The following is a 24,751-nucleotide window of genomic DNA, read 5'->3' on the forward strand; positions in this document are numbered from 1 at the left end:
TGTAACAATTATAACTCAACCGACTACTTGATTACTTGGGGTGCATGGAAATTACTCGGGGTGTAAGGAAAATACACCATGGGCACGTGAGGGCACGTGACTGCTCTTAGCCAATCGGATTTGGTCATTTTTGTAGGATGTGGGATTGAATAAAATATTTCAATTTGAGTCTGCATGGTATTAGCCACCTTTATTTACCTCATGCTTTCTTTAGAACATTTTGTTAATGACATAAGAACCAGTGGTAACCTTCATTTATGCAAACCCTGAAGGGCTTTTCTTGGTTTTAAGTCTATTCTTTATTCTTAAGTCTAAGAACGTGTTGGTGAATACGGGCCCTAAACAAATATCTAGCCCATCTGTCACCAAACTGCATTCGCGTGTGTTTTACTGGATCAGAATGATACTCCACAAGTTTCTTTAAAATCCTAGAAATACCTGCTTTGACCTCTATTTCTGACCTTTGATGATAAACATGTTTTGTAATTGGGAATGATAATCTTATACAATATTAAAATCCTCCCACGCTTAATCTCAAATGCTTCTAGGCTTGTTAGGTGTGAAATGAAAACTTTTCATGTAAAGAGCATACTTATGGGGTCAAATGTCAAGTAAGGCCAATAAAATTTCAACCAATGTACTTCATGTTTGCAAAATTGGTATGCAAGTATGTGAATTGCCTCAAGTGATTTATAAATTTGTTTTAAATGATAAACATCTTTTACATCAGTTTAATTTCCTTTTTACTGCACACATAAAAACAATGCAAAACAAGGGCTGTTTGTAAAACATGCATGCCCCCCATATGGGCTGTCCGTTGTAGTGGCAGCCATTGTGTGAATACGTTTTTTGTCACTGTGACCTTGACCTTTGACCTAGTGACCTGAAAATCAATAGGGGTCATCTGCAAGTCACGATCAATGTACCTATGAAGTGTCATGATCCTAGGCAAAAGAGTTCTTGAGTTATCATCCGAAAATCATTTTACTAGTCGGGTCACCGTGACCTTGACCTTTGAACTTGTGACCTCAAAATCAATAGGGGTCATCTGCGAGTCATGATCAATCTACCTGTGAAGTTTCATGATCCTAGGCATATGCATTCTTGAGTTATCATCCGAAAACCATTTTACTATTTCGGGTCACCGTCACCTTGACCTTTGACCTAGTGACCTCAAAATCAATAGGGGTCATCTGCGTGTCATGATCAATCTACCCATGAAATTTCACGATCCTAGGCATATGCATTCTTGAGTTATCATCCGGAAACCATTTTACTATTTCGGGTCACCTTGACCTTGACCTTTGACCTAGTGACTTCAAAATCAATAGGGGTCATCTGCGAGTCATGATCAATCTATCCATGAAGTTTCATGATCCTAGGCGTATGCGTTCTTGAGTTATCATTCAAAAACCATTTTACTATTTCAGGTCACCGTGACCTTGACCTTTGACCTAGTGACCTCAAAATCAATAGGGGTCATCTGCGAGTCATGATCAATGTACCTATGAAGTTTCATGATCCTCGGCCTAAGCGTTCTTGAGTTATCGTCTGACAACCACCTGGTGGACCGACCGACAGACCGACCGACATGAGCAAAGCAATATACCCCCTCTTCTTCGAAGGGGGGCATAATAAACACCCAGAAATAAATCCAAAATATATAAATAAACTAAATTAAACAAATAAGACTATTTTGTAAACACAATTGCACTACACATGTATTAAACATCTGATTTAACCCATGTACACCTAGTGGACTCTCCCATCCTTCTAAATTGGATCTATTTATTTCCAAAATTTGGGATGTCTAGTATATGTATTTCTATATTTAGAATATTTCTTACAGAAATGCCTTTCAGCAAACAGCGCAGACCCTGATGAGACGCCGCATTATGCGGCGTCTCATCTGGGTCTACACTGTTTGTCACGGTCTTTTTTCTAGACGCTAGGCATAAATGGGTTAAGAAAAATTATGCAATAAATTCAGATCCTTTCACATTGCCAAAATAATCCTGTTTTGTACTTGAGCTTCTGTCATCTAACATGAACGTATATTTAAACATGTTGTATATGTATTGCCTCTTCAAATCCAAACCAATTGAAATCATCTCCACGAAGATTTAGTTGCTTGCAAATGAAGATTGTAAACAGAATGAGTAGATAATGTATGTATATATGTGTGCGTAAAAACGGACTTTATAAGTTTGCAAAAGCTTCACACAAAAGGCTTTCACCCACAACACCACATTTAATAAAAAAATGATTAAACAAATGAAGAATATTAAAGGATTTTTTGAACAACTGAAAATAACACGATTATACCAAACAGTGACTCATCATACAAAATAACTTTTTACAAATCCTTTATTATGTATTATGGGGGGGGGGGGAGGGGGAGGAATTAATATGTAATCAAAACCCATGGTATACATTCAACAAGAACTTCATTATATATTATAGGGATGCAAGAGGTTACAAAAATAATTTACTGGTTAACATTTTTCCATAACCGGTTATTAACCAGTTAACCCAACCGCCTAAGTAGTTAAAATGATTTAGAGTACGTAAAAAATGTCATACCGCTCAAACCCTCTGTAGAAACAAAAATTTGAAATAGCTTGCATTGATAACCTGCCAGTTTCGTAATAAAAAGTATTATACAATTTATTTTAATAATTTTTTAAATGTATGCTATATATTTTATTTATTTTTCCTGCGTAAATGCATAGGAGTAAAAAATTAAAGAACTACACAATGTTCATTTTTACGTGTAATTAACTTATTTTTGGTTGGGCCGCTAATATTACGTTCGCGTCGTATCGCTCACAAAAATGGTGTGTTCCTTTGTTCATTCGGTTTTAATTTTTATGTCCCCCACTATAGAAGTGGGGGACATATTGTTTTTGCCCTGTCTGTTGGTCTGTCTGTTTGCGCCAACTTTAACATTTTGCAATAACTTTTGCTATATTGAAGATAGCAACTTCATATTTGGCATGCATGTGTATCTCATGAAGCTGCACATTTTGAGTGGTTAAAGGTCAAGGTCATCCTTCAAGGTCAGAGGTCAAATATATATGGCCAAAATCACTCATTTTATGAATACTTTTGCAATATTGAAGATAGCAACTTGATATTTGGCATGCATGTGTATCTCATGGAGCTGCACATTTTGAGTGGTGAAAGGTCAAGGTCATCCTTCAAGGTCAGAGGTCAAATATATGTGGCCCAAATCGCTTGTTTTATAAATACTTTTGCAATATTGAAGATAGCAACTTGATATTTGGCATGCATGTGCATCTCATGGAGCTGCACATTTTGAGTGGTGAAAGGTCAAGGTCATCCTTCAAGGTCAGAGGTCAAATATATGTGGCCCAAATCGCTTATTTTATGAATACTTTTGCAATATTGAATATAGCAACTTGATATTTGGCATGCATGTGTATCTCATGGAGCTGCACAATTTGAGTGGTGAAAGGTCAAGGTCATCCTTCACAAGGTCAAGGTCATCCTTCAAAGTCAAACGTCATATAGGGGGACATTGTGTTTCACAAATGCATCTTGTTGAAACTCAAATTGGCTTAATATATGTTTTTTCCCCTTTTAATTCAACGTAAAGTGGGTCATTTGTGTTCAACGAATCCATATCTCTTCTTATTCGATAATTGCATATTTTGTAGTTTGCATTTTAGCGTTTGTAGCCGAAGTAGTATTGTTTGATTTTCATTATACAATGTACAATTAAAAAATGTGGGTAAAATAAAGGACAGGACTGCAAATTAAATTAATTTTGAACGAAATGTAAGTTGAATATTTAACAAAAGAACAGGTGCCACACTCGGCTGCGAAAGCTTGTCAGAATTTTTTTTCTTTCTTAGAGGTCACAGTGACCTTGACCTTTGACATAGTGACCCGAAATGGGTTTGGCGTGTAGAACTCATCAAGGTGCATCTACATATGAAGTTTCAAAGTTGTAGGTGGAAGCACTTTGATTTTAGAGCCATTGTTAAGGTTTTAGCATGACGCCGGCGGACAACGAGCAGGCTATGACAATACCTCGGGTCTCCCAAAACAGCCTCGCTAATAAAATCAGTTTATTTATTTAATAGCGAAGTAACTAAGTATTATGATCTCAAATACTGATAGTTTCGTATGTTTGTTAGCGTACCATAACGCGCAAATTTTAAGCAATTACACAAATACTCAATTTAACGGTGCTATTTTTTAAATATTTTTAAGTGATGTTTAATTATTTAATAAGTTAATAATTTGCTTTCTTAAATAAAATTTGCATCTGACTATGGTGGATTTGTTGAATGGTGGATTCGTTGAACGTAAATTATTACAATGATATTAATTTTTGATAAACAAACACGATGTTAACTCGTCAAGATTTTAACTACAAATGCAATTCTTGATAAAATTGTTACTTATAAACACGGTATTTTTGTGAGCAATCAGTGTTGGATGTTCAATAAAACGTGTCAATTACATCTTCACTTATAGCTCCCTCTCACTGCAGTTCGCTAGTTAAATTTTAGTGAGTAAAAAAAAACAATAGTGTCGGTTATCTAAACGTACCCCTATTTGTTTTTACAAAATTATTGATTAGTTGTTTTATTTCTTTTATTGTTGACACGTTATATATTACCGTCAATGGTGCAGCATGTTGTTCTAACTAGTCGCCAGCACAAGTTGGCAGTATGTCATGCGAAAAAAGTAAAATATTCCATGAAAAAAAACAATCAAATATTTTTCCAGGTTAACCTTTTCCAGAAAATGTAAACGGTTAATTGGTTGTTTCGGTAGGTTAACCGGTTAACCTCTTGCATCCCTAATATATTACATTGAGTGGGAATATTAGAGATCAAATAGTTCAAGAACTGCTCATGAAAAATTAAACTTCAGGTTACTTAAAAACAAGAGCTGTCTCCATCGGATGACATGCCCCCGAAAAATGCTATATTATCGAACTTGACCTAGATATTATTGCCTTACACATTTTCATGAAGTGAGGCAAAGCTCCTGTGACATTTTCTCAAGTAATTGAGCAGAAAAGAGAATTATTTTTTTTTACGATGATTCAAGGGCCGTTACTCAGGAGTGTCTGCGTCAATTTGGCCGATAATCGAACTTGACCTAGATGTTATTGCCTTACACATTTTCATTAAGTTTGGTGAAGATCAGATGACAATTGCTCGAGTTATTGAGGAGAAAAACCCCAATTTTACGATGATTCAAGGGCCGTAACTCAAGAGTGTCTGGGTCAATTTGGCTGATTATCGAACTTGACTTAGATGTTATTGCCTTACACATTTTCATGAAGTTTGGTGAAGATGTGATGACAATTGCTTGACTTATTGAGCGGAAACTAATCCGGACGGACGGATGGACTAACTAACGGACAGGTGCGATTTTAATTTATCCCCAGAATCTATGTTCTGGGGGCATAAAAATGTAAATGCAGTCTAAACAACTATCAATTGATCAAAAAATAGTTAATATGATGAAAGAAAAATGGGCAACAATATATATGAACAAAATAATAAAAACTCAAACATTACCATAACTCATTCAAAAAGGTACAGACAACATCAAACATAAAGTGCATATCATACGGCTAAAGACTGCATGAATAGAAACAACAAACTGAATGTAAAAGGTATCAGCCCATACAATACAGAGAGATTAAATACTGAAAGTATACCGAAAGTATATCGGTAGGCATTTACAAACAAATAGAGATTCTATGTAATATCACAAGTCATAAAATGAACAAAAATAAAAAATTGCATTTAAATATTAACTTAATGTAGACCAGAGTAGAATAAGTAAACAAATATAACCAAGTTCAATTTTTGTTTTTTCATTGCCAACTTGGACAATAGCGTGCTGGTAAAAAAAAACACAGTCTCAGTATTTTTGTACAATTTTTGATTTCTTTGTTTACAATAATTCTGTTTAAAAATCCTGGCAAATACAAATTGTGCAAACCAAACAAAAATAGTAATACAACCTCATATTTATAATTAAACAGGTATTATCATATTGCACTTACTTTTTGACATGTTGCTATTTACTTAATCTTTATATTGCTCTGTCCAATGCAGCAAACAAAGACCAAGATAAGAAAAATTATGGATTTTGATGAAAGAATTACATAACAACAATAACAGCTAAGTTTCCCATTACTGAATCTAATAATAAAACTGTGTAGAAACAATTTGGTAAACTATGAAACCCTAAACTAGACTCTAATTAATGCATGTCCAAGCAGTGATAGATACCCCCGCAACCAAATGTCAAAATGTGTGACAGACAGACTCACAGGAATATATCCATGGTGAATTCAGCATACAACCCTCTACTTTCCGGCGTATACTTCACACTTTTAACGTTAATAGTAACTAGTTTATTAAACAAATTACTGCTCAATACAAATAATACATGGAGATTGGACAGTATATATGGAGATATATATATATACTGAGGAGTATTGATATTTTCAATGGAGGTTGGATATAGTATATATGGAGCTATATATATACTAGATTATGCCTGGTACATATGTAAAATAATAATAATAAATTGTAATTACTTTAAGCAAGCGTGACACCATCCTGTCATTGATGTCTAGATTTTTCAAAAATTCCATGTGGCAACTCTTGAAAACCAGTGGAATTCTAACTATAACTATCTATTACTGCTGTCAATAAACTGCCAAAATATTACACTAAATTACCAATACATGTTATTTAACAGTATTCATACAAAAATGAATAAAATGACTGTGTACTTTTAATTTTGTTTTGTGTTCTTTCTTACAATGCAATTATGTCTTAAAATAAATTACTGCTCAATACATACACACGCTGTTTTTCATTTCCCAATTTGTTAAAGGGGCCTTTTCACTAATTTTGGCATGTATTGAAGTCCGTCATAAAATGCTATATATTGATAAATGTAAACATTGGATCTTAAATGCTCCAGTAAAAAACAAGATAAAAATTAAAGGAAGAAAAAAGTAACCCTCAACTGGGCTGGAACCACTGACCCCTGGAGTAAAAGTCTAACACTTAGACCACTAGGCCATCCGTGCTCATACAGCGAGTGATGAATTTTATACTATATATAAGCAATTTTCGTAGTTTTACAAAATAAAACAACAACAACAAAACTCTCCAAATTACTCAATCGTTTTGCGTTGCAACGCTTTATAATTTTCAGGTTTTTTAATCGTCAAATGATGCATATAATGGATATTTTAGAGCATGGTTAATGTTCAGTATTACTGTTTCCTCACAAATATCATAACTACAACGAAATTTGAGAATCTGATTTTTTTTATTTTGTCAATTTACGGAAACATGAAAAGGCCCCTTTAATTGGCATGAAGTTTCTAAAAATCACTTTTTTGTGGACGGGTAAATTCATGGAATTTTTATTTTTTGAAAAAAGAGGAATTCGCGTCAGTTTGTGTTAAATTCAAGGAATGGTAAAAAATTGATGCCCCACCTATAAGAGTGTCTTTGCAAAATTAAACAATTGCAAAAGAACATAAAACTGCAATCCAAACGTGGAAGTTCCATACACAAAAACCTAAAACCTGCAAATATAAGGTAGCTGTAACAGTGATCAAATCTCCCATCAATTTAAGACACAATTGACACACTGCATCAATCAGCAGCACTCAAGAATCCACTGTGTCCTCAGCCTTGACCAGACGCTTTCTCACAGTCGTGTCCACCTCAGAAGGCTTGCTGATATCATCCAGCAGGACTTCTTCAATGCAATCTCCCTCCTCTTCTTTCTCTGCATCATTTTTGGTTTCGTCATCATTATTTTCTGGAAACAAACATAGAAACAAGATATGAGCCACTCTCTTGGAAACAGGTCAGCCTGTGTGTTCTGCACTACTTTACCCTTAAACTGGAGTCTTAAAGAAGAGATTTCTTTTATTTGACAAATATTTGAGAAGCAATGAAAGTGTTGTCCCTGATAAGCCTGCGTGCACTGTTCATGCATTAAACCCTGTTTTCGCTGAGTAAGACTCATATTGGTTTTATAGATTTCTTTTCTGAATTGAGAGGATGAACATAGGGGGAATACTAGATTAGCCCTTTGCATGCTGGGAAATTTGTCGTCTGCTAAAATGTCGTCTGCTGAATTTGTAAAATAAGCATTTTCTTCATTTTTTTTCAAAGAATACTATCAGAATGGCAAACAGTTTGGATCCAGATGAGACGCCACGTTCTGTGGCGTCTCATCTGGATCCAAACTGTTTGCAAAGGCCTTTAAAATTCGGTTCCCGCACTGAAAGGGTTAGTATTCAATACAGATAAGTTTACTTTGTGAAGCTTAAAAAGGTTTTTATCACAAGCCTAAGCCTAGTTTCATGGCTGTGGCAATATGGTATTGGAGATACAGCTCAAGACTGAAAAAAATGTATATAAAGGTATTTTCAACAAAAGAAAACCCAAAACTCAATTATTGACAAATGGTTTGCGTCACATTTTGATGTGCATAATCATCTTATCCTTAAACACTAAATTTTATCAATAAGTTTAGGTATGGTCATTGCTATTGTAAAATTTGCATAGACTTTTATTTCATTTCGACATTGACATAATACATGATGTCATATTCTGCAATTACTTCATTTATATATACATTTACACTAAATGAACAAAATGTCATTACTATTAAACAATTTGTTGAGCTAAGAACACAAGGTGGTTTTTAACCTTTACATTAATGTATTTCCTTTAAGCAATTTAAAATACTTTACTTTTTATCAAAACATTATTATCCTCCTTTTATGATGATGATGATGATGACAATTTTTATTCAAATAATTCAAGAAATTGTGGTATTTTTATATTTTGCATATTTTAAGCAACAGTTAGCTTGACCCAACTGGCTTCAAATGCAACCCCATGCTACGTCCACATATACAATCGAGATAGGATTTGTAGCAAGAAAAAAACAACATATACACAAATTATCCTAAGTTATGGAACTAGGTGGATGCCCTCATATAAAAATAAAATGACCCTGAACATAGGTGAGACATTTCAATCAAATAGTTTTATTATAGAAACAGTGAAAGAGAGGTGTTGCTTGTTTTCTGTAAACAATTGTCTAAGTACAAAAGGGGGCACAATTCCGCTGAATTGCAGGTGAGAGTTATGGAGCTTGGTCCATGATTCTACAGGGCTTGTGAGCATTATTTTTGTTTGTTATCTTATTCCAATAGAGTCCAAATTTAAACCAGGGACATTGTACTAGAGACTGCAAGCTTCAAACAAAAGATGCAAGCTCACCTTCTTCCCTTGTTTTCGAACCCAGTGTTTCCAGAGGGCTCCCTTCTTGCTCCTCCCCGCTGGACTCCCTGTCAGACTTGTTCACAATCTCATAGCTCTCAGAGTCTGGGGTCGACTCAGTAGAGCTCCCAATGATATCGTTTACCTGCAACAATTTTGAATAGATTTTGAGCTCACCTGATTGCTCAGGTGAGCTTTTGTGACCGGTCTTTGTCCGTCTGTCCGTTAACATTTGCTAGTAAACACTCTAGAAGCCACATTTCTTGTCCCATCTTCATGAAACTTGGTCAGAAGCTTTGTCCCAATGAAATCTCCGACAAGTTCGAAACTGGGTTGTGCCGGGTCAAAAACTAGGTCACTAGGTAAAAAAAAAGAAAAACCTTGTAAACACTGTAGAAGTCACATTTCATGCCCAATCTTCATGTAACTTTGTCAAAATGTTTGTCTTAATGATATCTTGGTTGAGTTTAAAAGTGGTTCCAATCTGTTGAAAAACATGGCCGCCAGTGGGCAGGGCAGTTTTCCTTATTTGGCTATAGAGAAACCTTGTTAACACTCTAGAAGTCACAATTTTTGCCCAATCATCATGAACGTTGGTCAAAACATTAGTTTAATTGATATCTCGGACGAGTTCGAAAATGGTCGAGATCGGTGAAAAAACATGGCTGCCAGTGGGCGGGGCATTTTTCTCTATATGTATATAGTGAAAACAGTAGAAGTCACATTTTTGGCCCAATTTTCATGAAATTCGCTCAGAACATTTGTTTCCTTGATACGAGAGTTTAGTTCAACAAGGGCTGTTTGTAAAACATGCATGCCCCCCTATATGGGCTATAAGTTGTAGTAGCAGCCATTATGTGAATACGTTTTTGTCACACTGTGGTGGTGGTGGTGGTGGAAGTGGTGGTGGTGGAAGTGGTGGTGGTAGTGGTGGTGGTAGTGGTAGTAGTAGTAGTGTGGTAGAAGTAGTAGTAGTAGTAGTAGTAGTAGTAGTAGTAGTAGTAGTAGTAGTAGTAGTAGTAGTAGTAGTAGTAGTAGTAGTAGTAGTAGCAGTAGAAGTAGTAATAGTAGCAGTAGAAGTAGTAGTAGTAGTAGTAGTAGTAGTAGTAGTAGAAGTAGTAGTAGTAGTAGTAGTAGTAGTAGTAGTAGTAGTAGTAGTAGTAGTAGTAGTAGTAGAGTAGTAGTAGTAGTAGTAGTAGTAGTAGTAGTAGTAGAAGTATTAGTAGTAATAGTAGTAGTAGTAGTAGTAGAAGTAGTAGAAGTAGTAGAAGTAGTAGTAGAAGTAGTAGTAGTATTAGTAGTAGCAGCAGCAGCAGCAGCTGCAGTAGCAGCAGCAGCAGTAGTTGTAGTAGTAGTATGCATTACAAAAATGCAGTTAGCCTTACATTTGGTAAAATTTAAATATATATCAAGGGAGGCAAATGTCTGAACAATAAATTTAAACTTATTGCATTTGTATCCCCTGTATATAACAAAGATATAATAGTGTATTACCTCCCCTGTCCTGCTTATATTTATATTAATCAACAAAATTAAACATTAACACAATATTTAATATACAAAATATACAAAAAATCTCATATTCTGATAATATTTTTACTGATCCACTGTATTTTACTAAAAGGATGATGTTTCATTGGACTGATAATTATAGATTTAGGATTACAAACCAGTTGCTTCAGTAATATTGTTCAGAGTGTGCCCTGTTGGCCACGTATGCATTATTGAGTTATCATTCAAAAACCATTTTACTATTTCGAATCACCGTGACCTTGACCTTTGACCTAGTGACCTCAAAATCAATAGGGATCATCTGCGAGTCATGATCAATGTACCTATGAAGTTTCATGATCGTTCTTGAGTTATCGTATGACAACCACCTGGTGGACGGACGGACCGACCGACCGACATGAGCAAAGCAATATACCCCCTCTTCTTTGAAGGGGGGCATAAAAATGGTTCTGGTCAGTTGAATAACATGGCTGCTGGGAGGGGGGCAGTTTTCTCATTATGCCCCCCCCCCCCCCCCCCCTTTTGAAGAAGAGGGGGCATATTGTTTTGCTCATGTTGGTCCGACCAACCACCAGATGGTTTCCGGATGATAACTCAAGAGCGCTTATGCCAAGGATCATAAAACTTTATAGGTACATTGATCATGACTTGCAGATGACTCCTATTAATTTTCAGGTCACTAGGTCAAAGGTCAAGATGACCCGAAATAGTAAAATGGTTTCCAAATGATAACTCAAGAACGCTTATGCCTAGGATCATGAAACTTCATAGATACATTGATCATGACTCGCAGATGACCCCTATTGATTTTTAGGTCACTAGGTCAAAGGTCAAGGTCCCAGTGACCCAAAGCAGTAAAATGGTTTCTGGATGATAACTCAAGAACGCTTATGCCTAGGATCATGAAACTTCATAGATACATTGATCATGACTCGCAGATAAACCCTATATATTTTCAGGTCACTAGGTCAAAGGTCAAGGTCACGATGACCCGAAATAGTAAAATGGTTTCCGGATGATAACTCAAGAACGCTTAGGCCTAGGATCATGAAACTTCATAGGTACATTGATCATGGCTCGCAGATGAACCCTATTGATTTTCAGGTCACTAGGTCAAAGGTCAAGGTGACCTGAAATAGTAAAATGGTTTCTGGATGATAACTCAAGAGCGCTTATGCCCCGGATCATAAAACTTCATAGGAACAATGATCATGACTCGCAGATGACCCCTATAATTTTCAGGTCACTAGGTCAAAGTCACGGTGGCCTGAAATAGTACAATGGTTTCTGGATGAAGCACTTTGATTTTAGAGGCAATGTTTATGTTTTTGTTTAAGTTTTATATTAGAGGTCACAGTGACCTTGACCTTTGACTTAGTGACCCAAAAATGGGTGTGGTATGTAGAACTCATCAAGGTGCAACTACATATAAAGTTTTAAAGTTGTAGATGGAAGCACTTTGATTTTAGAGGCAATGTTAAGGTTTTTGTTTAAGTTTTATATTAGAGGTCACAGTGACCTTGACCTTTGACTTAGTGACCCAAAAATGGGTGTGGCATGTAGAACTCATCAAGGTGCAACTACATATGTAGTTTCAAAGTTGTAGGTGGAAGCACTTTGATTTTAGAGCCTATGTAAAAGTTTGATATTAGAGGTCACCGTGACCTTTGACCTAGTGACCCAAAAATGGGTGTAGCGTGTAGAACTCATCAAGGTGCATCTACATATGAAGTTTCAAAGTTGAAGGTGGAAGCAATTTGATTTTAGAGCCAATGTTAAGGTTTAGCACGACGCCTATGACGGACGGCGGACGAGTTGGCTATGATAATACTTCGGGTTTTCTCCAAAAACAGCCTCGCTAAAAAACTATTCAGACTGGCCTCTTGTACCTATATGGTTATAAATTTTAATTCAGTTTCAACATACTAGATTGAACATGGCTGAGTGTGGTACGTAACCAATGTTATCCAGGACCAAACACTTGTTTTAATCATGAACTGTATGTAAGATTAAAAAATAAACAAGAGCACCGCCTTGCGGGTGCAGACCGCTCATCTATTTTCTTTTTAAAGGTGAAGGGACTCTCATTTTCAATCACAAAGGAGGGAGGGGTGGAGTGAAGAGGGGTGCATTGTGTGGGGGTGTGGACATTTATTACATTATCTTCCAAAAATGCGAAAAAAAGGGAAAAAAAAATCTGGGGTGGGGGGGGGGTGGGGGGAATTCTTGGATGCGATGGTTGGACGGTATTTCAAACATAAAATAATAAAAATAAATATTTGTGTTTTTTAACCGTTTCAAAAAAAATAAAATTGGGGGGGGGGGGGGTGAGGGGGGGGGGGGGGGTATAGTGTGAGGGTGTGGTGGTAATTTGTGAGATGATCTTAAAAAAAAAAAAAAAAATAAAAAAAAAAATTTAGGGGGGGGGGGGGGGGGATTCGGGTAGGGGGTGGGGGGGGGGGATTCTTGGGTGCGATGGTTGTACGATATTTCAAACATAAAATAATCAAAATAAATAGTTTTGTTTTTTAACCGTTTAAAAAAAATATTTGGGAAGGGGGTGGGGTGGGGGGGGGGGTATAAGTGTGAGGGTGTGGTGGTCATTTGTGAGATGATCTTTAAAAAAAAAAAAAAAAATAGGGGGGGGGATTCGGGGGGGGGGGGATTCTGGGGGGGGGGGGCACGGGCGATGGTTTGGGTGGAGTCTATTGTGGTATGTCAGGTAAGAGTAGTTTTGTCAAAGTATCAATCAAATCTAATCATAAATAAAGAAGTTATGGCAATTTTAGCAAAATTTAATAATTTGACCTTGAGAGTCAAGGTCATTCAAAGGTCAAGGTAAAATTCAACTTCCCAGGTACAGTAACCTCATGATAGCATGAAAGTATTTGAAGTTTGAAAGCAATAGCCTTGATACTTAAGAAGTAAAGTGGATCGAAACACAAAATTTAACCATATATTCAAAGTTACTAAGTCAAAAAAGGGCCATTATTCCGTAAAAATGACATCCAGAGTTATGCAACTTGTCCTTTTACTGTACCCTTATGATAGTTTGTGAGTGTTCCAAGTATGAAAGCAATATCTATGGTACTTTAGGGGTAAAGTGGACCAAAACACAAAACTTAACCAAACTTTCAATTTTCTATGTATAAAGGGCCCATAATTCCGTCCAAATGCCAGTCAGAGTTACATAACTTTGCCTGCACAGTCCCCTTACGATAGTTAATAAGTGTTGCAAGTATGAAAGCAATAGCTTTGATACTGTAGGAATAAAGTGGACCTAAACACAAAACATAACCAAATTTTCAATTTTCTAAGTATAAAAAGGGCACATAATTCTGTCAAAATGCCAGTCAGAGTTACATTACTTTGCCTGCACAGTCCCCTTATGATAGTTAGTAAGTGTTTCAAGTATGAAAGCAATAGCTTTGATACTTAAGGAATAAAATTGACCTAAACACAAAACTTAACCAAAATTTTCAATTTTCTAAGTATAAAAAGGGCACATAATTCTGTCAAAATGCACACCAGAGTTATCTAACTTTGCCTGTCCAGTCCCCTCATGATAGTAAGTAAGTGTACCAAGTTTGAATGCAATAGCATTGATACTTTCTGAAAAAAGTGGACCTAAACGCAAAACTTAACCAAAATTTTCAATTTTCTAAGTATAAAAAGGGCACATAATTCAGTCAAAATGCACGCCAGAGTTATCTAACTTTGCCTGCCCAGTCCCCTCATGATAGTAAGTAAGTGTACCAAGTTTGAATGCAATAGCATTGATACTTTCTGAGAAAAGTGGACCTAAACGCAAAACTTAACCGGACGGCGACGCCGACGGCGACGCCAAGGTGATGACAATAGCTCATAATTTTTTGTCAAAAAATAGATGAGCTAAAAATGGTACAACTCTCTCTCAATGAAAACCATACATTTTGCCCATCTTCAGCCTTCTGCGCAGCGCTTGCGTTCTGATTGGTGGAGCTACTGGGTGCAGTCACATCGCCCATCTTGTTCTGTACAGACTGCATGGCCTGCAGGATCTTGGACATCTGGGCTTCAGTTTCCGCCAGGCGCTCCTGCAGCTTGCGCATGTCCATACCCTCTGCAAGCAAATATAAAGAAATCTTGGCATGTATGAACCAAATTAAATCTGGTGGTCAAGTTTATCTGCTTAGGAAACTATTACCATCAGAAGTATGAATGGAAATTTTGAAATTTAATTTTAATTGTTAAATTCAATGTTTTATCTTGGTGGGTGATTCAATAGAAAGCCTCACAAAAATTAAATGAAAAATAAACAAACTAAGGCTGGAAGAATTTTGTGATTTTAAACAAGAGTGCCAAACTGTCACAAGATACGCCCGTTTGAAGGTTTTGGACACCAAGCTAAATGCTTGAAATGCACTAAGTGACCTCGTGACCAAATTTTTGACCCGGCATGACCCATATTTGAACTTGAGCTAGATATCATTTAGACACAACTGCTGACCAAATTTGGTGAAGATCTGATGAAAACTACATCAATTAGAGAGCGGACACCATGCTAAATCCTTGAAATGCACTAAGTTAACCTGTGACCTAGTTTTTGACCCGGCATGACCCATATTCGAACTTGATATTGTCTAGATACAACTTCTGACCAAATTTGGCAAAGATCGGATGAAAACTACTTCAATTAGAGAGCACACACCATGCTAAATGCTTGAAATGCACTAAGTGACCTTGTGACATAGTTTCTGACCCGGCATGACCGATATTTGTTCTTGACCTAGATATCATTTAGACACAACTTCTGACCTAATTTGGCAAAGATAGGATGAAAACTACTTCAATTAGAGAGCGGACACCATGCTAAATTCTTAAAATGCAAGTGACCCTGTGACCTAGTTTTTAACTGGGCATGGCCCATATTCCAACTTTACCTAGATATTGTCTAGATACAACTTCTGACCGAATTTGTTGAAGATGGGATAAAAACTACTTCAATTAGAGAGCAGATACCATGCTTTATGCTTGAAATGTACTAAGTTACCCTGTGACCTAGATTTGACCCGGCATTACCCATATTCGAACTTGATCTAGCTATTGTCTAGATACAACTTCTGACCAAGTTTTGTGAAGATCGGATTAAAACTATTTGAATTAGAGAGCGGACACTGCCCGCCCGCCCCCAAGGGTGAAACTATAATACGTATTAAAAGTACCCAAGTTTTCCTGGATTTTTAAAATATAAGTCTTATTCTTAATACTACAGCTAGTACGTACACACTTTTCTGATCTTTAAATTGTTCATTTAAATGTTTGATTATCAGTGTTCAATATGTCTGCAAAAATAAAATGCTTGTCAAAACCAATATTTAAGGTACTATATCAATTCAGCAAGTACAATTATTTTACCATAAATGTTTTAGTGCATGTTGAATTTTCAAACAATTTATCAAAATCTTCTTTTAGTTTTCTTCAAATCCAGTACAAAACCAAAAGAAGGACCCCAAAAACCAGAGAAATGACTTTAAACACATCATACTTATCATTAGAGAAGCAACAATAGCAAAAGTGCACACTGTCATACACACATATAATTTATGACATCAAATAGGAGCCTTCAGCATACAAACCTTATATTTTACAACTTTCAACACATGTATCGAATAAATTACTTAAGTCCAGTACATGAGAGGTCAGTTTCATGGGAATGCATATAAAGCACTAAAACATAGGTTATACACAGGCAGTTTACACACACACACACACACACACACACACACACATACAAATACTCTTACTCATTTCATTATCCTGCAAGCTACTAGAAAATGCCTGCAATTTCTTAAGCTGCCTCTGCAATGCGTCAGGGGATACTCTACCTTCTTCACCCTCTGGAGTGTCCGACTGCTGGGGCGTTTCCTGGCCACGAGTAGGGCTACTTCTCTGGTCTGATTTGCTTTTGTTGTTCTTCTTGCCGAATACCTAACAGGAAAGTGAACTCATTTGTGTATATGAATATGGGTTTAAAAGAATATCCAACATGGTTTTAAAAAAGATTTAAAAAAAATCCTGCTTTTTATGCATGAATTTATATTTGTTGTTTTAATGTTAAACAAGGGCTGTTTGTAAAACATGCATGCCCCCCATATGGGCTGTCAGTTGTAGTGGCAGCCATTGTGTGAATACGTTTTTGTCACTGTGACCTTGACCTTTGACCTAGTGACCTGAAAATCGATAGGGGTCATCTGCCAGTCATGATCAATGTACCTATAAAGTTTCATGATCCTAGGCTTAATAATTCTTAAGTAATCATCAGGAAACCATTTTACTGTTTCGAGTCACTGTGACCTTGACCTTGGACCTAATGACCTGAAAATTAATAGGGGTCATCTGCCAGTCATGATCAATGTACCTATGAAGTTTCATTATCCTAGGTGTAAGCATTCTTGAGTTATCATCCGGAAACCATTGTACTATTTCAAGTCACTGTGACCTTGACCTTTGACCTAGTGACCTGAAAATCAATAGGGGTCATCTGCCAGTCATGATCAATGTACCCATGAAGTTTCATGATCCTAGGTGTAATGGTTCTTGAGTTATCATCCCGAAACCATCTGGTGGACGGACGGAGACCCCACCACAACAGTACATAATTTGATCTGCAAATGTGGTCCTAAACTGCATCCAAGAATGAGTCACTGTGACATTGACCTTTGACCTAGTGACCTCAAAATCCATAGGGGTCATCTGCCAGTCCTGATTAATGTACCTATGAAGTTTCATGATCCTAGGCCTAAGCGTTCTTGAGGTATCATCCGGAAACCATCTGGTGGACGGACGGACCGACCTACCGACATGTGCAAAACAATATACCCCCTCTTCTTCAAAGGGGGGCATAATGAATGACAAAAAGCCATTTGTTATAATAAGTATCAGAAATAAAATGTTTGTCTTTGTGAGTACCTCCAAATTTAGGCAACAACACATTGATAAGATGTTAGAGGGATCTGCTGCACCTAACATTTTAAAAACAAAATAAAAATTTATTTCTACCCTGCATCCAATTAAAAAAAAAGAGAGCTCATGCTGTTTTTATTTACTTCTTAGTTATGTCTGTATTTTTGCCCACATAGTCAGATTTTCTTTTGCAAAACAGCTAATTATACATAAAAGCAGCGACAAAAAAGCAGAAAATGTTTTGCAGAATAGTTCAACATCAATGTATACAATGACATTTATTATTTGGCAACTTGTGCTCAACTCTCACTTTATCGAAAATGGAATACAAATATTGTTATTCTTATTGGCTCACACACTCTTAAATTTGAACACTAAATTGCCTAAAAAGCTAGCCAATTAGTTCTTCCCTTAATGATGATGTAATATTAAAAAAATATATAATTGCCATTATTTTTTCCTCAGTTTTATGTAAATTTATAGTAATATCCTGCTTAGATCAAAGTAAAAACACTGTCAATTAGTGAATACCTTGACTAGTGTATAAACCAGATAGACCACTATACCAATGGCATACATTGGCAATACGACACCCATCATGCCGCCACGACCTGAAGAACCCTTAGTCTGCTTGGCCTGCTCCGCTGCCGCAGCGCGCATACCAGGATGTGGACCATGCTGTAATCATATTGGTAACCCAGCACTATGTATTTTTCTTCATTATAATGTACATGTAAAAGGCACTTCCCCAATAGGGGAAGAAAATTTAACATTTCAGATAAAATGAGCCCTAAACCTGAACATTTGAGCAAAAAGACAAGTAAAAGAATATTAAGATGGGTTTGTGCAAGTATGTATATTGCAATTAAAAAGACCCTTATTAAATTCCCACTCAGAAGATTACAGACAGACATTTTACTTGACTTGCACAATGTACATCGTCAACATCACATGTGGTTGGTATTGATATACTGTATGTCAACATGTATATGCACAGACAAGGGACAAAATTGTCACAAAACCAGGTTTTCATTGTGAAAAAAAATCTGATTAAGGGAGACAACTCAAACTGAACTTTTGAAATGAACAAACAAAATTAACCCCCTTTGTAAGTTTGTTTTAAAATAAATCTATTTTAAGTTGTGGTGACCTTGACATTGGAGATATTGACGTGATTCTTTCGTGCGACACCTCGTCCCATGATGGTGAACAAATGTGCCAAATAATTGTAAAATCTCACAATGAATGACATAGTTATGGCCCAGACAAGCTCATTTATTGCCAATTTTGACCTTTGAACTCAAAGTGTGACCTTAACCTTGGAGATATCGACGTAATTATTTCGCGCGACACACCGTCCAATGATGGTCAACAAATGTGCCAAATGATTTTAAAATATGACAATGAACGACATAGTTATGGCCCTGACAAGCTTGTTCCGCCCGCCTGCCAGCCCGCCAGCCAGCCAGCCCGCCCGCATTCGCCAATCTAATAACCAGTTTTTTCCTTCGGAAAACCTGGTTAAAAACAAATGTCTACAAACATGAATACATACAAAACAAATGTTTATTGAAAAACAGAGGATGAACACATGCTAATTAAGTTATACGATTTACCAAGTTTTTGATCTCATACTCTGACAACGATCAATCATTCCTTAACAAATACCCGGTACACCAAGTTTTATCAGTTCCAATCTATTGGTTGGTTTCAGCAATGGTACATACTTAAAAACACTTTAAAACAGATGGATGATTATTGTAATATTTTTTTTATGTATTTCTTCCTTATATCAACAGATGTTGAACAAATACATCCAGCATGAAATGTGTCTTTGATATACACAACCAAATGTTCTCAATTTCAAGATAATGTTTCACTATGAGGTTTTTTCCCAACTGAAAAAAAAGTCAAGAATACACATTAACTTATGAAAGAAAATATTTATTGCAGTAACAAACAAGAGCACCGCCTAGCGGGTGCAGACCACTCATCTATTTTTCTTTTTAAAGGTGAAGGGACCTATCTTAATACTTCAATACTTCAAAAGGGGGGGGGTGAGGATGGAGAGGGGTGTATAGTGTGGGTGTGTGGTCATTTATTACATTATCTTTCAAAAAAAAGAAAAGGGGGGATTCTTGGGTGGGATGGTTGGACAGTCTTTCAAAAAATAATAAAAAATATTTGTGTTTTGTGAGGAGGGGGGTTGAGAGGGGTTATAGTGTGTTGGTGTGGTCATTTGTTAGATGATCTTTCAAGAATAAAAGAAATGGAAAAAAATATTACTTTTTATGCCCCCCTTCGAAGAAGAGGGGGTATATTGCTTTGCACATGTCGGTCGGTCTGTCGGTCTGTCGATATGTCGGTCGGTCGGTCCACCAGGTGGTTTCCGGATGATAACTCAAGAACGCTTGGGGCTAGGATCATGAAACTTCATAGGTACATTGATCATGACTCGCAGATGACCCCTATTAATTTTGAGGTCAAAGGTCAAGGTCACGGTGACCCGAAATAGTAAAATGGTTTCCGGATGATAACTCAAGAACGCTTAGGCCTAGGATCATGAAACTTGATAGGTAGATTGATCATGACTTGCAGTTGACCCCTATTGATTTTCAGGTCACTAGGTCAAAGGTCAAGGTCACAGTGACCCCAAATAGTAAAATGGTTTCCGGATGATAACTCAAGAACGCTTAGGCCTAGGATCATGAAACTTGAAAGGTAGATTGATCATGACTCTCAGATGACCCCAATTGATTTTCAGGTCACTAGGTCAAAGGTCAAGGTCACAGTGACCCGAAATAGTAAAATGGTTTCCGGATGATAACTCAAGAAGGCTTATGCCTAGGATCATGAAACTTCGTAGGTAGATTGATAATGGTTGGCAGATGACCCCTATTGATTTTCAGATCACTAGGTCAAAGGTCAAGGTCACGGTGACCCGAAATAGTAAAATGGTTTTCTGATGATAACTCAAGAACGCTTATGCCTAGCTAGGATCATGAAACTTCATATGTACATTGATCATGACTCGCAGATGACCCCTATAGATTTTCAGGTCACTAGGTCAAAGGTCAAGGTCACAGTGACCCCAAATAGTAAAATAGGTTTCCGGATGATAACTCAAGAACGCTTATGGCTAGGATCATGAAACTTCATAGGGTACATTGATCATGACTGTGAGATGACCCCTATTGATTTTCAGGTCACTAGGTCAAAGGTCAAGGTCACAGTGACAAAAAAACATATTCACACAATGGCTGTTACTACAACGGAGAGCCCATATGGGGGGCATGCATGTTTTACAAACAGCCCTTGTTTTATTGGAGGGGGGGGGGGGGGGTAATGTAATTCTTGGGTGGGGCGTGGGGGATGGTTTTCGGTGAAGTCTATTGTGGTTTGTCAGGTAAGTGTTGTTTTGTCAAAGTATGAATCAAATCTGGTCATAAATAAAAAAAGTTACAATGTATGGCCATTTTAGCAAAATTTAATAATTTGACCATGAGAGCCAAGGTCATTCAAAGGTCAAATTCAACTTGCCAGGTACAGTACTCTCATGATAGTACGAAAGTATTTGAAGTTTGAAAGCAATAGCAATGATACTTTAGAAGTAAAGTGGATCTAAACATAAAATTTTACCAAATATTCAAAGTTACTTAGTAAAAAAAGGGACATACCGGTAATTCTGTCAAAATGCCAACCAGAGTTATGCAATTTGTCCTGTACAGTCCCCTTTTGATAGTTAGCGAGTTTTCCAAGTGTAGTTAGTAAGTGTTGCAAGAATTAAAGCACAAGCTTTGATACTTTAGGAATAAAGTTAACCTTAACACACAACTTAACAAATTTTTCAATTTTATTAGTATAAAAGGGGCCATAATTCCAGTAAAATGCCAGTCAGAGTTACATTACTTTGCCTGCACAGTCCCTTTATGATAGTCAAAATTCCAGTCAGAGTAACATATCTTTGCCTGCACAGTCCTCTTATGATAGTTACCCTGTAGTAAGTGTTGCAAGTATGAAAGCAATAGCTTTGATACTTTAGGAATAAAATAAACCTAAACACAAAACTTAACCAAATTTTCAATCTTCTAAGCATAAAAAGGGCACACAATTCTGTTGAAACACCAGCCAGAATTATCTAACTTTGCCTGCCCAGTCCCCTCATGATAGTAAGTACATGTAAGTGTGCCATGTTTGAATGCAATAGCTTTGATTCTTTTTGAGAAAAATGGACCTAGACACAAAACTTAACCGGATGCCGACACAGACGCAGACGCCAACGCTCAGGTGATGACAATAGCTCATTTTTTTTTTCAAAAAATAGATGAGCTAAAAAAACATTACCTGTACTTTTCTAAGGACGTTTTCTTTAACTGTATATAACTATGAAATAAGCTTTTGTATGTAAATAGGACATTACATATAATCATTATTCATATAATATACTACGAGCATTATCTTACTCTCATTTTCTTGATGTTTTCATGCACATCATCCTGCTGACTGGCCAGGTGAGGGTGTTGACCTCTTAATGAAGGTGGAAGCATATCTGAAAAAAAAGACACTGAATTTATTTAGATGTCATCAACTTTGCAGGATTTCAATGAAAACAATATTATACAGATTGTTAGTCGTATAAATGAGAATTTTAATGCAAATTCACTTTTTATTAGTGAGGAAAGATTTTTTCCATTGGAAATTTCATAAAGCTATTAATTGCGTTACTATGTAAAGCATTTATCTTCTTGATTTGGAAGTTCAATAATGTTTTTCAAGGGGTTAACCAAACCGTGCATATTTTTTTATGTGACAATAATCTAAAATGTCTTAAAAGGTCCAGGACATGTTGTTCCTAATTTTCAATTTCATAACCTTTTTTAATTATGTTCAAGAAAACTTTGTCCTTAATTGATGGTATTCACACAACAGGCTTTTTCCGCCCTATGCCACGGGTCCGAAATTCGGCCCCATTCCCAATGCAAATCTGGTTGTTTTTTTCCCAATTGAAAAAAAAAATTCCCAATTCCAAAAAAAAAAAAAAAATTGTTTTTTTTTTTTTACATTAAAATATATAAGTTAACCTGATCCGGTGTAGAAAATAGAAAGTGTTGCATAATTAAATTATCTGTTGCCTTGAATTTGTTTTAAAAACTAATATATGTTAATGATTATTTAAGACTTTCCTTATTTTCCTCAAAATCCGGCGCTTCGCACGAATTTTTTTCACCTCAAAAAAGGCCAGGCCTTTTCCCCAAGTTCAGATTAAAAAACCTGCACTTATCTCACATGTTCATAATACTTTGTAAAATTTTAATAATAATTTATCAAAAAGTCGTTATTTACCAGTTAACGGCTTCATTGAAATATAAGAAACACTATTTACATGCGATAATTTTTCCCAATTGAGCCAATTTTGCGAATATTTTTTTTCCCAAAATGGTGGTTTTCACGACGCAAAATTCCCAAAATTCCAGTGTGGCGTATTCCCAAAATGGAGCGGAAAAAGCCTGCACAAGATACAACAACGCGAATAGTCTAGTTTCCTGACTTTGCAATCAAGTACCCTTTCAAGCTATTTTAACTCACACTTTGAAAGCGTCCTAGTGTTAATTTTAATTCCTGCTCCATTCAAAATTTCATGGAAAGCTAACATATGCTGAATCTTTAAGGGGCCTTTACAAGTTTTCGTAAATTGACAAAATTAAAAAAAAAATTCGTTGTAGTTATGATATTTGTGAGGAAACAGTAATACTGAACACTAATCATGCCGCAAAAAGCCATTATATGCATCTTTTGATGATTTAAAAACCTGAAAATTATAAAGCGTTGCAACGCGAAACGAATGAATAATTTGTAGAGTTCTGTTGTTGTCTTTATATTTTGTGAAATTAGTAGGATTGCTTATATTATGTATAAAATACATCTGTCATTGTATCTGGAAGGATGGCTGAGTGGTCTAAGTGGTAGACTTTTACTCAAGGACTCCAGGGCAGTGTTCGACACTAAGAAGTCCGGTGGTCCAAGACTCCGTGAAATGAGACTCGGACTCCTTGTTTTTGTGTCAAGGAATTCCGTCGGACTCCTTCAAAATCATCTTTGAATTATAAAAACAATCCCTTCCTTTCGCAAAATCAGAATGTCTGTTAAAAAATATCTTACTAAGAGTAAGAAATACTCATAGTCATTGTGGAACACTGTTTATAAAAACCTTAAGTTGCATGTGTTTATTGTCACATACAGATTGTTATAATTTAACATTCACCCTCTACAGAAGGAATTTTTGTAATACAGGGCCCTCAATCCATTTTAGGGGAAGCGGGTCGCTACCCTCATGAGGGGGAATTTTCGTGGCCTTTCCCTCTTTGGGGAATTTTTTACTTACTCTCTCATTATTACATTTGTACATGTTTGCAATATATTCATTTCTTTTTTCGTAATTAAGTACATGTATGTTTGACAAGATTAAATTTAAATAGAATTGAGATATAATTATCATGAGACACATCTTAAAAAAAAAAATAAATAGTTTTTTAAATCAGGGGGAATTTTTCCCACCAAAAGGGGAAAAAAGTATACTTTTCAGGTGGGGGACTGCAGCCGAAATTGGCCGCAGATTTGATAGATTGAGGGCCCTGTAATACCAAGTCATAACCGCACACTTCAACCACTGCTCGAGAACTGTGAGAGTTCTTTTTAACAAGGAAGATTATAGACAGCTGGTCTATTGATAGTGAGAAGTGTTTACTCAAAACTAAGTGATGTCTGAAGCATATACAAAAAAATACCATCATTTTTACTATTCACTTGAATAGTATTTTTTTCTTTTATCCCATTTTTCTAAATAATCCCTCCTTAAACTTTTTTCACCTTAAGTCGTATTTTGGAACGGATAGAATCAATTTCGAATTCAGTTGAAATATCATGAGTACAATTGTTCTGATTGTCTCATGATGATTTGACAGAACATTTGA

General features: G+C 36.3%; 1 protein-coding gene across 2 annotated transcripts in view; it reads right to left on the reverse strand.

Moving 5' to 3' along the window:
• Positions 1-621: 621 nt before the first annotated feature.
• LOC127882089 (resistance to inhibitors of cholinesterase protein 3-like) overlaps positions 622-24,751 on the reverse strand; it is a 30,277-nt gene continuing 6,147 nt past the window's right edge. The window contains exons 2-7 of one of the 2 annotated variants that reach the window (XM_052430533.1): positions 22,244-22,329; positions 18,312-18,458; positions 16,703-16,805; positions 14,765-14,937; positions 9,324-9,468; positions 622-7,845 (exon numbers count right to left, since the gene is read on the reverse strand). In XM_052430533.1, the coding sequence (XP_052286493.1) occupies positions 7,691-7,845; positions 9,324-9,468; positions 14,765-14,937; positions 16,703-16,805; positions 18,312-18,458; positions 22,244-22,329 (809 nt within the window). In that variant the 3' untranslated portion in view covers positions 622-7,690. Of the gene's footprint in view, positions 7,846-9,323; positions 9,469-14,764; positions 14,938-16,621; positions 16,806-18,311; positions 18,459-22,243; positions 22,330-24,751 lie in introns of both variants that reach the window. The other variant, XM_052430526.1, reaches the window with a different exon arrangement.

This window comes from Dreissena polymorpha, chromosome 1 (genome assembly GCF_020536995.1).
Source record: "Dreissena polymorpha isolate Duluth1 chromosome 1, UMN_Dpol_1.0, whole genome shotgun sequence".
Taxonomy (NCBI): domain Eukaryota; kingdom Metazoa; phylum Mollusca; class Bivalvia; order Myida; family Dreissenidae; genus Dreissena; species Dreissena polymorpha.